This window comes from Hyperoodon ampullatus, assembly GCF_949752795.1.
Source record: "Hyperoodon ampullatus genome assembly, chromosome: 10".
Classification (NCBI taxonomy): domain Eukaryota; kingdom Metazoa; phylum Chordata; class Mammalia; order Artiodactyla; family Ziphiidae; genus Hyperoodon; species Hyperoodon ampullatus.
Window position 1 is genome coordinate 65731810 of NC_136923.1, and position 12821 is coordinate 65744630.

General features: G+C 57.1%; 3 protein-coding genes across 12 annotated transcripts in view; 2 read left to right on the top strand and 1 right to left on the bottom strand.

Annotated features, from left to right (window-relative positions):
- Positions 1–1986: 1986 nt before the first annotated feature.
- Positions 1987–6179, top strand: PHF1 (PHD finger protein 1; the record flags this gene model as incomplete). 3 transcript variants are annotated; one of them, XM_079713864.1, is made up of 14 exons in its annotated part: positions 1987–2157; positions 2249–2330; positions 2431–2526; positions 2965–3065; positions 3161–3309; positions 3493–3588; positions 3786–3854; positions 3999–4122; positions 4233–4300; positions 4468–4572; positions 4680–4869; positions 4954–5048; positions 5321–5401; positions 5566–6179. In XM_079713864.1, the coding sequence occupies 14 exons, from the start codon at positions 1999–2001 to the stop codon at positions 5852–5854; spliced, it is 1704 nt and encodes a 567-aa protein (XP_079569990.1). In that variant the 3' UTR covers positions 5855–6179. The 3 variants fall into 3 exon arrangements, with proteins under 3 accessions (XP_079569990.1, XP_079569988.1, XP_079569989.1); XM_079713862.1 differs by having other exon boundaries at positions 1999–2157; positions 5324–5401; XM_079713863.1 differs by lacking the exon at positions 4954–5048 and having other exon boundaries at positions 1999–2157; positions 4691–4869; positions 5566–5777.
- A 123-nt stretch (positions 6180–6302) lies between these two features.
- On the bottom strand, positions 6303–7799 carry CUTA (cutA divalent cation tolerance homolog). 5 transcript variants are annotated; one of them, XM_079713086.1, is made up of 6 exons: positions 7662–7799; positions 7187–7395; positions 6968–7027; positions 6813–6858; positions 6642–6691; positions 6303–6524 (listed from the first exon to the last, which is right to left on the bottom strand). In XM_079713086.1, exons 1-6 carry the CDS (start codon positions 7701–7703, stop codon positions 6398–6400), a joined length of 534 nt encoding a protein of 177 aa, XP_079569212.1. In that variant the 5' UTR covers positions 7704–7799; the 3' UTR covers positions 6303–6397. The 5 variants fall into 5 exon arrangements, with proteins under 5 accessions (XP_079569212.1, XP_079569215.1, XP_079569213.1 ...); XM_079713089.1 differs by having other exon boundaries at positions 7593–7799; XM_079713087.1 differs by having other exon boundaries at positions 7577–7702.
- A 2257-nt stretch (positions 7800–10056) lies between these two features.
- Positions 10057–12821, top strand: part of SYNGAP1 (synaptic Ras GTPase activating protein 1) — a gene marked incomplete at both ends in the record, with an annotated part of 29938 nt that continues 27173 nt past the window's right edge. For all 4 annotated transcript variants that reach the window (XM_079712299.1, XM_079712300.1, XM_079712301.1 and 1 more), the window contains one exon: positions 10057–10123. In XM_079712299.1, the coding sequence (XP_079568425.1) occupies positions 10057–10123 (67 nt within the window). The remainder of the gene's footprint in view (positions 10124–12821) is intronic.

A 12821-nucleotide genomic window follows, 5' to 3' on the forward strand; every position in this document is an offset into this window, starting at 1 on the left:
TAACAGACCATCCCCGGAGTCGGGTGGCTTCCAGCTCCCATACCCTGCCCCCGTCGTCCACGTCTAGGAGTTGCCCACTAGGTATCCACAGTCACTAGTTCTGTTTCCCCTTTGCCACAGGCCACCCCAGCCCGGGGCAGGAACTCCTCTGGCAAGTGTGGGAAGGTAGGAACCCGAGCCCAGGGGCGGGGCTGGCGCTCCCTCCCACAAACTGCTGGCTCTTTCCTCCCGCTCTTTCCCTGCCTTCCCGTTCGAACCACTGGGGCTGGCCCCGCCCGCTGCCCATTGGCTGGCTCTCGGCGGCGTCACCGCCTCGCTACTAGCCCTCCCGGTCCGTGGACCCGCCTTGGAAGCGCGGGGCGGGACGCAAGCCCCGACTCCCTCGCGCCAACCGCCGAGGGCCACCGCCCCGTAAAGGAGGGGCTGGGTCCTCCCAGGTGCCGCGCGCGCGGGAGGGGTCACGCGTGCGCAGAAGCGCGGCGACGGTGGGCGGGGGGGCAGCTAGGCACAGCGAGGGCGGGGCCGGGGCAAAGGTGGGGGGGGGAGGGCGGGGCACTCGAGGGAGGAGGGCGTGGCGGGGGCAATGAGAAGGGTGAGAGGGTGAGTGGAGGGCGGGGTCGTGAACTGGGGCTGGGGGGTGGGACTTGGAATGACCCCGAAGGTTGGGGGGGCAGTTAACGGATGTGGCTTGGGGTGAGGGCCCGGCCGGAGGCCGGCGGCCGGGAGGGGGGATTTCCTCCTGCCCCGAGGGCAGGTCTCCCTTTGGAGGATAGGGCTGCGGGGATTCCCTCTCCCGCCGGGCCCGACAGTCCGCCCGCCCCATCCGCGGAGAAGGCGCCTCTTGCTCTGCACCCTCCAGGCCTGCTGGAGGTGAGGGAGGTGGGGTGAGGTGGGGCCCGCCCCCCTACCCCCGGCTCCTCCTTCCCCCCAGTCCTCCCCTCCCACCATCCTCCCCCCGAGCCGGTTTGTCCCTCCCCTCCCCTTTCCTCCCCTTCCCTTCCCTTCCCTCCCCTCTCCTCCCCTCCCCTCCCCTCCTTCCCCCCGCCGCCGCCTCCTCCTGCCGCTGCCGCTGCTTTGGCTGCTGCGTCATACGCCCCAGAGCCGCCGGGACGGAGGGGCTGGGCCTGGGGACCCCCCGGTCTCTGCCTGCACGCCCCCCGACGCCCAGACGTGCCCTCCCCGCGCGGGGGGTTCGCCTCGGTCTCCCACGTCTGCCTCTGCCCGGCTCCCGGCGGCCCCAGCTGTCACTGGTAAGGAGGCGGCGGGAGGCGCCCGTGGGGGGGCAGGGAGCCGGGGGTCGGCGCGCAGGGCGCGGGCGGGAGAGCCGCGCCGCCCGGGCATCGGATCGGGTCGGGCCGACTCAAGTCCCCTCTCGGACTCGCCGTCATGGGGAGTAGAGACCGAGACTGGGACACGCCCCCCTCCCGGGGCACTCAGGGAAGTTATCTAACCCGGGGGCGGGAGCCCCGAATTTAAGGGTAACCTGACATAACCTGGCATCAAGATGATTGTTCTGAATGAGACACGCGGGCCCGGGAGGCAACCGTTTCCACTCTGGAAAGCATCTCCAGAAAAAGCTCCTAAAACACATCTCTGGGAAACAGTACCCCGATTATGATCCCTCTAAACAGCAGTAGAAGGTGGTAGTAGAAATTGAGTGGTAACCTTTGCCTCTGCAACCATCGTTTCTGCTAAAATCTCAAGGCCAGCATATAACATCCCAGGGGAGCTCTGGAAGCTGGGAAACTAGAGAACTAGGTTGGTAGGGGGAGTAGGGAGAAGAGAGCCAGTGGTGACTGTGTTGGGAGAGTTGGAGTCAAGAAGCTCGGGAGGGGGGCCCAGTGGTTTCCCATCCAGGTGTCTCAGGGAAATGGAGACTGGGGGCACACCTGCTTGAGTCCTTGACAGAAAAATAGGCAAAGAAAATGGGGACCAATTCCTCAGTATTCATAACTTTCTCCTCCCATCCCACTTCTAGCTAGGCCCCCCCAGGATGCAATGGCACAGCCCCCCCGGCTGAGCCGCTCTGGTGCCCCCCCACTTTGGGACCCAGCTTCCCCTGCTCCCACCTCAGGCTCCAGGCCTCGACTTTGGGAGGGTCAAGATGTGCTGGCCAGATGGACAGATGGGCTTCTATACTTGGGGACCATCAAAAAGGTAAGACCTTTGATCTCTGATTTGTCACCTCTTCTCATTTCCCTTATCTAGTTCTGACTTCCATTTGATCTTCTGTGCCCACCCATTCCAGGTGGACAGTGCTCGGGAGGTGTGTCTGGTCCAGTTTGAGGATGATTCCCAGTTTCTGGTTCTATGGAAAGACATCAGCCCTGGTGAGAGGCCTGAGGGTGTGCATCCCGTGGAAAACAGAAACCTGATGTGGGGGCCAGAAAGGGCTTAAGGACAGGCCTTCTGACACTGTGTTCTTCACAGCTGCCCTCCCTGGGGAGGAACTCCTCTGCTGTGTATGTCGCTCTGAGACTGTGGTCCCTGGGAACCGGCTGGTCAGCTGTGAGAAGTGTCGCCACGGTGAGAGAGCAGGACACCTGAATGGTCCAGCTTGCCCTGGGCCTTCCAGGCTGCCTCTCACCCTTCCCTCTAGCACTGGTCCTTATACCACCTGTCCTGGCCTGAGTCCCCAAGTCACTGCTCTGGCCCATCTCCTCAACCCTGTAACCTCACTCCCTTCCAGCACAGGGAGCGGCAAACATGGGATGGGACGTGTGAGCTCTGCAGACAGAAAGTAGTTCAAATACACTCTTTTCTACCCATATGACCTTGGGCAAGTCCCTAAACTTCTAAAAACCACAGCTGCCTCACCTGCTATTAAAATAAAGGTAACACGCCCACCCCAGCAGGACCACAGTCAAGAATGAAATGAGATGGGTAAGACTCCTCCTGTCCCAACACCTAGTGCAGACAGGTATGCAACGCAATGAGTGGTCTATCAATATTATCGTTATTCAGCTTATCACCAGGACTGCCACGTTCCAAGGGCCCCAGCCCCCGGAGAGGGAGAGGGCACATCCTGGGTCTGCCGCCAGTGCGTCTTTGCCATCGCTACCAAGGTAAAGGCACCTTCCTATGGGAGCCTCCCACCCCCAGCCTCTCCTGAGTCCTTTCTTCCCCCACCCCTGAGGCCGCCTGCCTGTTCCACCTGCAGAGGGGAGGTGCGCTGAAGAAGGGCCCCTATGCCCGGGCCATGCTGGGCATGAAGCTCTCCCTGCCGTACGGACTAAAGGGGTTGGACTGGGACGCTGGGCATCTGAGCAACCGGCAGCAGAGCTACTGTTACTGTGGTGGCCCTGGGGAGTGAGTAGTGAGGGGCGGGGGTTAGGGAATAAGTTGTGGGGGGCGGTGGTGGATGCAGGGAACGAAGGAGAAAGAACAGGGTGGCTGGCTGGAGTGTTGAAGGTGTGGGAGAAGGTGGTGAGCTGGGTTTGGGGCAGTTAAGGAGGGGTATTGGGGGGTCACTCGTCCTGTGTTTCCCCTCAGGTGGAACCTGAAGATGCTGCAGTGCAGGAGTTGCCTACAGTGGTTCCATGAGGCCTGCACCCAGTGTCTGAGCAAGCCTCTCCTCTACGGGGACAGGTGAGCCTGGCTGGGCTCTCCAAGAGCTCTGCTCCATCACCTCCGTCCCCCACCCTCCCATCCCAGACCTGGTCTCTTCCCAACCTCTGCAGCTTTGCTTACCTGTTGACCCGGTCCTTGCTTCGGAGCCCCCCCTCCCCCCAGCATGGTGTAGTTTTCCTGTAAAAAGTATTTTTCTCCCTCTTGCCCATGTCCAGGTTCTATGAGTTTGAATGCTGTGTGTGTCGGGGGGGCCCTGAGAAGGTCCGGAGGCTACAGCTTCGCTGGTGAGCTGGATGGGGCACGGCCTCAGCGTAACTCCTCCCTCAACACCCCCAGTTTTTCACCTTACAGTCCCCAGCCCCCCGCCTTGGGACACCCCCTGGGTTTTGTAACCCTTCTACCACCTTGACAAGTTAATGTTTCTCCAGGGTGGACGTGGCTCATCTTGTCCTGTACCACCTCAGCGTTTGCTGTAAGAAAAAATACTTTGATTTTGACCGTGAGATCCTCCCCTTCACCTCTGAGAATTGGGACAGTTTGCTTCTTGGGGAGGTAAGGGGTAGTGCAGCTCTGGGGGTCAGGGTGGACCAGGGAGATGTGGAGAAAAGGGGGAGGGAGGGAATCACTGCTCCCCTGACCCCATTTTCCTTCCCCTCCCCCAGCTCTCAGACACCCCCAAGGGAGAACGTTCTTCCAGGCTCCTCTCTGCTCTCAATAGCCACAAGGACCGGTGAGTTGGAGGGAGGCTCAGAAAGAGATGGAGATATGGTATGGCAGCCTGGGAGGGGAGGGGCTGCAGCCCACCTGGAAGATCACCTCTGAAAAGGACTGAGTAATGGCATAGGAGGGTCCCTCTTCTACGGCACTGACCTTATATTATTTCTCCCCTTACCCCAGTTTCATTTCAGGGAGGGAGATTAAGAAGAGGAAATGCTTGTTTGGTCTCCATGCTCGGATCCCTCCCCCTGTGGAGGCCCCTACTGGAGATGGAGCCCCCACCAGGTCACTGGTCCAGGGGGGATGGGGAAGTTCTCAGGGTGTATGTATGGAAACGGGGAGGTCTTGGGGTGTCCGGGAGGGGGCTGGGGGGATAAGGAGGCCTCTTACAGCTTCCCTTCAGGGCAGGGCCCTGGGGGAGGGGTCTCACGTCCCCTGGGGAAGCGCCGGAGGCCGGAGCCAGAGCCCCTGAGGAGGAGGCAGAAGGGGAAAATGGAGGAGCTGGGGCCACCCTCAGCAGTGCGCAACCAGCCCGAGCTCCAGGAGCAGAGGGAGCGGGCTCGTCTGCAGAGGGCACTGCAGGTACAAGGGCAGGGGCACCCCGTGGGGCAAATGGTGGTGTGGGAAGAAACCAAGGATTATCTCTCAGTCCTTTGCTCCTTCTAGGCCTCAGTGTCTCCACCACCCTCCAGCCCTAACCAGAATTACCAGGGCAGCAGCGGCTACAACTTCCGGCCCACAGATGCCCGCTGCCTGCCCAGGTCAGTGCACCTCCTGCCTCCAGCCAGGTGTGCTCCCTTGGAACCTCTCTTCCAGTCGTCTACATCTTCTGGACTTTCTCACCCAGAATTCTTTCCCCTCTCTCCCTTGGCTGCCCACTTCTTTTCCTAGAGACACTTAGAGCCAATGTCTGCTTCCCAGTATTCTGGGGACAGGGGTTCCTTGAGGGTAGTGTTTGAGCTCTGCCCTTCTCAGGGGAGAGGGTCCTGTTCCCCTGCTTCGGGTCCTGACTTTCCCCCTCCCCCAACCCCAGCAGTCCCATCCGGATGTTCGCTTCCTTCCACCCCTCTGCCAGCACCGCAGGGACCTCTGGGGATGGTGAACCCCCAGACAGGTGAGATTCTACTCCTTTACCTGTGATACCTGTGTTCTTCACCTCTGTGCTCTTAAGTTCCTTGGTCTCTAACCGTTTTTTTTGTTTCTCTAATCCACATACGACCTCCATTTCTGGTCAGTCCTTAATTTCCATCTGGACTGACAACTGCCTTCTCTCCCTAGGTCACCCCTGGAACTTCACATTGGTTTCCCCACAGACCTCCCTAAAAGTGCCCCCCACTCGATGACTGCCTCATCTTCCTCAGTCCCAGCCCCCTCCCCAGGTCTTCCTAGACGCTCAGCACCCCCTTCTCCCCTGTGCCGTAGTTTGTCTCCTGGAACTGGGGGAGGAGTCCGAGGTGGGGTCGGCTACCTGTCCCGAGGGGACCCCGTCCGGGTGCTTGCTCGGAGAGTACGGCCTGATGGCTCTGTGCAGTACCTGGTTGAGTGGGGAGGAGGGGGCATCTTCTGAACAGCCTGCCTCTGCCCACTTACTTCCCCATTCACATACACCGGCACTTTCATACCCTGACCTCTGACCTCACCTACAGCTGGGATGTACCTGGGGCAGTAGGGGGGTACTTCACCCTACTGCCCAGGCTGGAATCCAGGTGGGGGGTTGGGGAAGAGGCTCTCTCTTCTCTACTCCCTTCATGATTCCTGACCCTTCCCCCATTCCTCTTCCCATTTCCTTTGATGTTATTTTGTTACAGCTTTTTAAATATTTTTAAAAATTATTTAACCCCTGGGGACGGAGACTGAGGAGGGGAGGATGATAAAGGATCCTGGGCTCTGTATCATTGAAATAAAGATAAATAAACTTAGCAGCTCTGAGTCATTCTGAAAGATGAGAACAAAAGGACTAGAAGCACTTCTGATCTTCCCAACCAAATTCACTTTTTGACGAGGAAAAAGGAAAATGACAGAACTAAAGCTTTATTAAGGGTCCAGTCATCACCTGGAAGGCAGGGGACATTGAAGTATATGAAGGGAACGTGGCAAAAACAAAGGCTCATCACGGTGGGGCTGTGCCGGACTCAGGAACTGACCCTGTAACCTGGAGCACCCAATGCAGGTACGGGGAGTTCCCCTGTTCCACAGGCAATGCAATCACCTCGGCCACTTCGTAAGGGTGCACAGAACTGGGAAAAAGATGGGGGATCACTCAAAGATTTACCCGAAGAAGCCCACCCCCTTAGACTGCCCAGCAAGTCTCACCCCACAGGGCACACCCTCATCTCTACCCATAAAGTTCTCACCGAACAAAATCTGTCAAAGCTGGAACCAAGGAACTTTGGGTTTTAATCATCTAAGGGGGGGAAGACAGTTGAATCAAAGGGTGAAATTGATTTCAGGATCTCAGAGGAGGGACAGGGATCAAAGTGAGTGGTCAGGGAATTGTTTTTGTTGGGTGAGGGAACGTTTCTCACCATCAGCACTTCACTGTCCTCCTCAATCTTTCCTTTCCACTCATAGCTGAAAAGGTCAGGAAGAGAGCGTTGTGGCAGCAAAGATTTCCCCCAAGGAAAAAAGACTGCCAGTCAGACCCGAGAGGTAGGTTAACCCCCCAACTTCTGTGACTCACATGGATGTAATCTGAGGAATGAGGCTGACGCAGGCTGCCAGGTGCTTCTCCACCACAGCCCTGAAGGTGAAGAGACAGCCCCATTTAGAGACCCCGTGACCCGGATTTTTGCACTGGCAGCCCAGAGACAGGCAGGAAGCAGCGGGAGGGCACTCTTCTCCCCCACCTCCAACTCTCCCTTCCTAAGCATCCTTCCTCGCTCCACACTGAGGTCCCCACCTGGCGATATCCTTGGCGACCTTCTCGTTGGGGCAGGTGACAAAGGCTGCAGAGACCGAGCCGGCAGCGTAGGCGGAGCCCGAGGCCGGCGAGGGCTGGGACGGGGGGCTTCCTGAAGCCATGGACAGCAGGGCTCGGGGTAGCAACAGAAGGCGGGAGACTACAGGCAGCAGGGCCGGCATCCAAAGAAGTGAGAGGAGCAGAGCGGCCTGAGAGCGGGAAGTGAATTCTGTGTCTCCCCATAAATACCCCAGGAAATTGCACCCCGGGAACCCTTTGCTTGGACAGACACTCAGGCTCTGCCTTCCCTCTTCTGCACCCCGAAGGAAAAGGTCCCTGAAGCTGAGAGAGAAACTTGGAAAATTAAGACAAAGACTCGGTTTTCACTACCTCCTCCCGGGCCAACCTCTGGGATTTGGGGTCCGGGTGGTGGGCGAAGCTTCGAGGACCGGAAGAGGCGGGGCCGGTCACTCACCCCTCCGCCGAGCAGGAATGCGGGAGCCCGCCCCCCCCTCATGCAGCCTATGCTGGTAGAGGAGAGTTGAATATCAAAGGCCACACGTTACGACGAGAAAGGGCCCCGAAGCTAGGAAGAGCGGCCTCTTCTTACCTGGGCAGCAGCCACGTGATAAGAAAACAGCGCTGACCACGTGACAGTAGAAGCCGGACCACCCTAACCCCCAGAGCCAGCCAATCCTTGCCCTCACGTGGCCCAGTTTGTCCCGCCTCCCAGTGAGGGAGGGGCGAAGAGGGATCCAACCAATCAACAGCCGGATCTGCAGACGTGCACGGAAATGGGACACCCGTTTCCGTGTAAACCGGAAACGACCTATTGCAGGCTGAGGAGAGCCGCAGCGGCGTTCCACTGTCACGTGAGGGGGCCGGTCCCCTCAGGTGGCGGTACCTCAATGAGCTACGCGAAGAGACCAATCGCGGGACAGCCTCGCAGGCCACGTGATGAGAGACCTGGCGCAAGGAAAGGGGGTCTGGAGACCCCGCAGAGTCGATGCGTCAGGTTGTGGAGTGGGGTGTCATCCTTAAACCCCAGAATGTGCCTAGTAACAGCCCCTACACTGTTCCCGAGGCCTTAAGGAGTGGGAGGGTCTTAGGAGATTGAACCTCAGGGGGTGGAGAGAACGCCCCCTGCCATTTTGGTTAGGAGTGACAGATGCCTGAATTGGGGAATGCACAAGTATAACCTGAGGAACCAGCTGTCCCTGGGTAGGGGGGAGTGATTAGGCAGACACGGCATGGCAAGACCATGCCTAGGTGAGGAAAGATGCATTTTAAAAAAGGGACAGAGTGAGACCCTGTAAATGGGATAGAAGATGATTAAAATCGGGCTGAGGGCGCTCAGCTCTCTTAACTGAAACCCCAAAGCTGGAGACAGACTGGTGAATCGGTGTGGGGTGTGGGGGAAGGGCTGCAGGTTGGGGATATGGAGAGGACACCAGGAAGTAGTGATGGTCCTTTTGTCCCTTATCCCCTTGCTGTTTCACTCTCCGGGACAGGTCTACCTCTCAGTCTTGGGTCTCCTTCCCTTAACCCATCCCCCTAGGAGCCAGGACCTGTCCTACATATCCTCCCTGGGGCCCAAGCACATCCTGTGACCCAAAAATGGAGACAGGGGCCGATGAGAGGAGAAATAGGTGGGAGGAGGCAGGGAGAAAAACGCTCTTGCGTCACCCCCTACCCAGTATTCCCTCTCCCTCCTAGGTCTGGGGTCTCTGGTCTGCTCTGTGGGTATGACTGGGCATTTCCCAGGATGAGTTCTTTCATACCTGCCTTTCTGGGGCTGGGCTCTCCCTGAGATCTCTGTCTTTGGGTTTGGAGTTTGTCTCTGAGATAGATCTCTGTGGGGTCTTTCAGTATTTGCATTGGCATCTTTCTCAGGACTGAGTTTCATTGTTTTTTGTTTAGGGGGTTTCTGGGTCCGCGATCACCCTCTCTCAGAGATCTTGGAAACTCTTCTTTATGAGTCTGGGGTCTCTGAGTTCTGCATCTCCGGGCTAGCTGAGTGTCTCTTCTGGCCCCGCCCCCACCGCCCCCAGGGTCTGGAGTTTCTGTGTCTCTCGAGTTGTCGGTCTCCGAGTCTGCAGTTTCTTTTCTCTGAGATCTAAGTCTGGGGTCTCATATCTCTCTCTGGGTCTGAGTTCTCAAAGACCTAATTCTAGGTCTGGGTTCTTTCTGAATCTGGGTCTCATCTGTTTCTTTGAGTCTAGTTCTTAGGTCTCAGTCCCTGAGATCACCGTCTGAGTCTTGAGTCTAAGATTTCTGTGGCTATGGAGAACCTGAGACTGGATGCTCAGATTTTGACCTTTGACCCATCTCTCAGAGTGGGGGCGGAGGGGTCTGGGGTCTTTTTTCTGAGACTGGGGTCTCTTTTCCTCTAGACTTTGGGTTTGTGCCTCAGATTATCCCCCGCCCTCCCACCACCCCGGGTGGCAAGGTATCTTTCTCTGTGGGTCTGGGGTCTCCCCATCTCAGGGTCTGGGGTCTGCATCTTTCGAACTGCTCCCTCTCTGGTGTGTTTTTGAGTCAGGGGTCTCTCCCTCTCTGGTTCTCACTGAGTAGGGGTGGGGGCTGCAGAGACTCTCTCCTCCTCCTCCTCCTCCTGCTCTTTCCTCTCGCGCTCGCTCCCCCGCCCCCCTCTCTCTCTCTCTCTCTCTCCCTCTCCCTGCTGCCGCTGCTGCCGTTGGCTCCTATTCTCCTCCTCCTCCTCCTCTCTCCTCCTCTCTGCTCCTCTCCGCTCCTCTCCGCTCCTCTCTCCTCCTCCTCCTCCACCTCCTCCTCCTTCTCCCCCTCTCTCTCCCCCTCTTTCTCTCCTCTCTTTCTCCCCCGGCCCCCCCGCCCCCTCCCCCCCAGGCCTGATGAGCAGGTCTCGCGCCTCCATCCATCGGGGGAGCATCCCCGCGATGTCCTATGCCCCCTTCAGAGGTACGGTGGTGAGGGGAGGGGGAGGGCCAGTTGGGGGGGGGGAGAAGGGGGGAGGGGCTGGGGGGCTGGGCAGAGCTGGGGCCAGGGAGGGGAGCAGCTGAAATGGAAGGGGAGAGGAGGACCGAGAAGGCGGGGATGGGAGCAATGGGGAAGGAGGGATTGGAGGTCAGAGAATAGGGGTAGATAGGGGCCGGAGGGGCCAAGAAACAGGCCTTGAAGGGGGGCTGAGGGGAAAATGATGAAGGGGAAAGAGATCGCCAGAAAGGGTGGGAAGATAGAAGGACAGGGTTGGGGGAAGAGCTGCAGAAATAATTTGGAGGTGGGAGCTGAGAGATGAGGAAAATATCAAGGAAATAGAAGGACAGAGTTTTAGGAGAGGGGCTAGGAGGGGAAGATGAAGAAAATGAAAACATAGGGGTGAAAAGAGAAGCCAAGAAGATGGGAAGAATATGGTGGGGGGCTCAGAGTATGGTAGGGGGTAGAAAAAGATAGGAGATGGAGGGAGAGAAGAAGGGGCCAGATGGAGAGAGAGGGAGGCAGTGGGGGGAGGGGGAAGAGGAATGGAGGGTCCAGATGGAGGGAAGAGAGGAGAGAGAGAATGGGGAATGGGTTGGGGGAGGAGAGACCAGGGCAGGGGGAGGGCCAAATTCAGTGTGTGTTTGTTGGGGCGGGGGGGGGGGCAATACACGTAAGACTGAGTGATGGGAGTAGGGGGCGGGTTAGGACCCTGCCCCACACTCTGACCCCCATCAAGGCCCTTGACCATTGAAATGTAATCCCTGGGGTCTTATCCACTTCCTTCACTTCACCACTTTTACCCCCCTCCCCCACCTCCAATCCTTATTTCCACTCCCCCTCCCTCCTTTGGTGTCCATCACCTATATCTTTCCCCCCATATGGTGTCCGTTCCTTATATGAGTCCCCCTTCTGTCCTTCCCCTATATCAGTGCCTTCTCTGGTGTCCATTCTCTTTCTCCCTCACTTCTATCTGGTAGCTCCCTTATATCTCTACCACCTCTTCGCCCCCTCCTTCTTGACCCCCTTGTCCTAGTACTCCTATGAGGTCCACCTCATTTCCTCTGCCCCATGTCCATTTGGGCCCTTCTGGTATATTCCCTTGTCCCTAAAGATTTACCATCATTCCTGTCTGCTTTTCTCTTAGATCCATCCCTGTTATTTCTTCTCCACCCCATCCTCTCTTCTCCACCCCATTCCCCATCTTATCACCACTAGTCTGTGCCTACTCACTCTCCCCTAAGACCCCAGCTCTTATCACCCATTCCTCTTTTCTTGGCCCCTCTACTTCCTGGGGTGTTGGAGATTTGGGGAGCAAAGACACAGGTTTTGGTGGTTGGAACAGGACCTACAGAGATTCCCATCTGAGCCCTGTGGAATTGCTCATCCTAGTAAACCTTTCCCCTTTCTCAACTGTGTTTCTCTGTCTCTTGCATCTGCTTCCCAGAATCATCCTTACTTAAGTCCAGACAATATTTGTGTGCGTGTATTTCTAGTGTTGCTCCTAAGCTAAGTTCCCCATGTCCTTCCCCGCTCCCGGAAGGTGTCCCCTGAAGTCTAACCTGCCTCCCTGTGGCTGCAGCCTGAACCAGTCCCTCCCATAATGATGATATGTATCAACAGATGTCTCCTCTGGGGGTCCTCAGGGTCTGATTGCAGTGGGCATGCTTCCTGCAGTGTCTGCAGTCCCAGAGCCTGGGTTTTGGTAACCTCTGTATCTAGAGGATATTGGTTAGAATCTCTGAGGTGGCATTGAGATAGTGAGAGTTTCAAAGTATTGGGGTTTCTAGATACCTGTATTCTGGGGGTTCATCTCTGACTCTGACCTGCAGATTGGGTAAATTTGAAACATGTTTATAGACAGAAAGGGGCTAGATTTTTCAAAACTCCTATTCAGAGCTTTCAGTTGGAATGAAGTTCAAAGACCAGTTCTTTTCCTGCAATATACCCATGATTAATTATCCTGTAAAGGTAACAGAATTGTTCTTCCTCTAAACTCTGACTCTGATTCCTTAAGCCTATTTTCTATCACTTTGATGTCACCAATTTGATTTCTGTCTTCTATAGGGCCTGTCCCCTACGTCCCTGTGATGGTGTGTGGCATTGGGGTTTAAAGGGGAAGCAGTTTGCAGGGATGGGGGCATGGGAAGAGGAACAGCAAAGTTGGGGAAGGGGGACCCTGGGTGGGGGGGTGGTTCTCTGAGCAGGGGTGACCCTTAGTCTACCGTTCTTCTTTTTTTAGAAGTTTTGTCCCCAACCCCAGCTTTAGTCTTGGGAGACCCGCTCTACGTCACGTGCCTGGATCTTCCATTCTTCCCTCCCCTCTTTCTTCCTCAAGCTCCTCACTGAGCCTTGGGGAGGTTCCTAACTTGTAGAGTTGGCTCCCATCCTGTCTGTGGAGATGCGGTGGGGGGGGAGGGGGTGGCGTAGGGGGACAGTGTTGAATCTTCGACCTCCGACCTCTGGGCATGGAGTAGGGGAAGACATCAATCCAGTATTCATTCAAACAGCATATTTCCTACCTCCTCACTCCCCATCCCCTCCACAGCCAGATGCCTACAAGACCCATCCTCCCCCCCCACCACTAGCAGAACCAGATCTTTCCCCAAAGGATGAGCAGGGTTGGGCTAGGGGAGGAGGGAGTGGAGGAAAGAGGAGCGGCAGGAGGGGAGGCCCTCTCTTG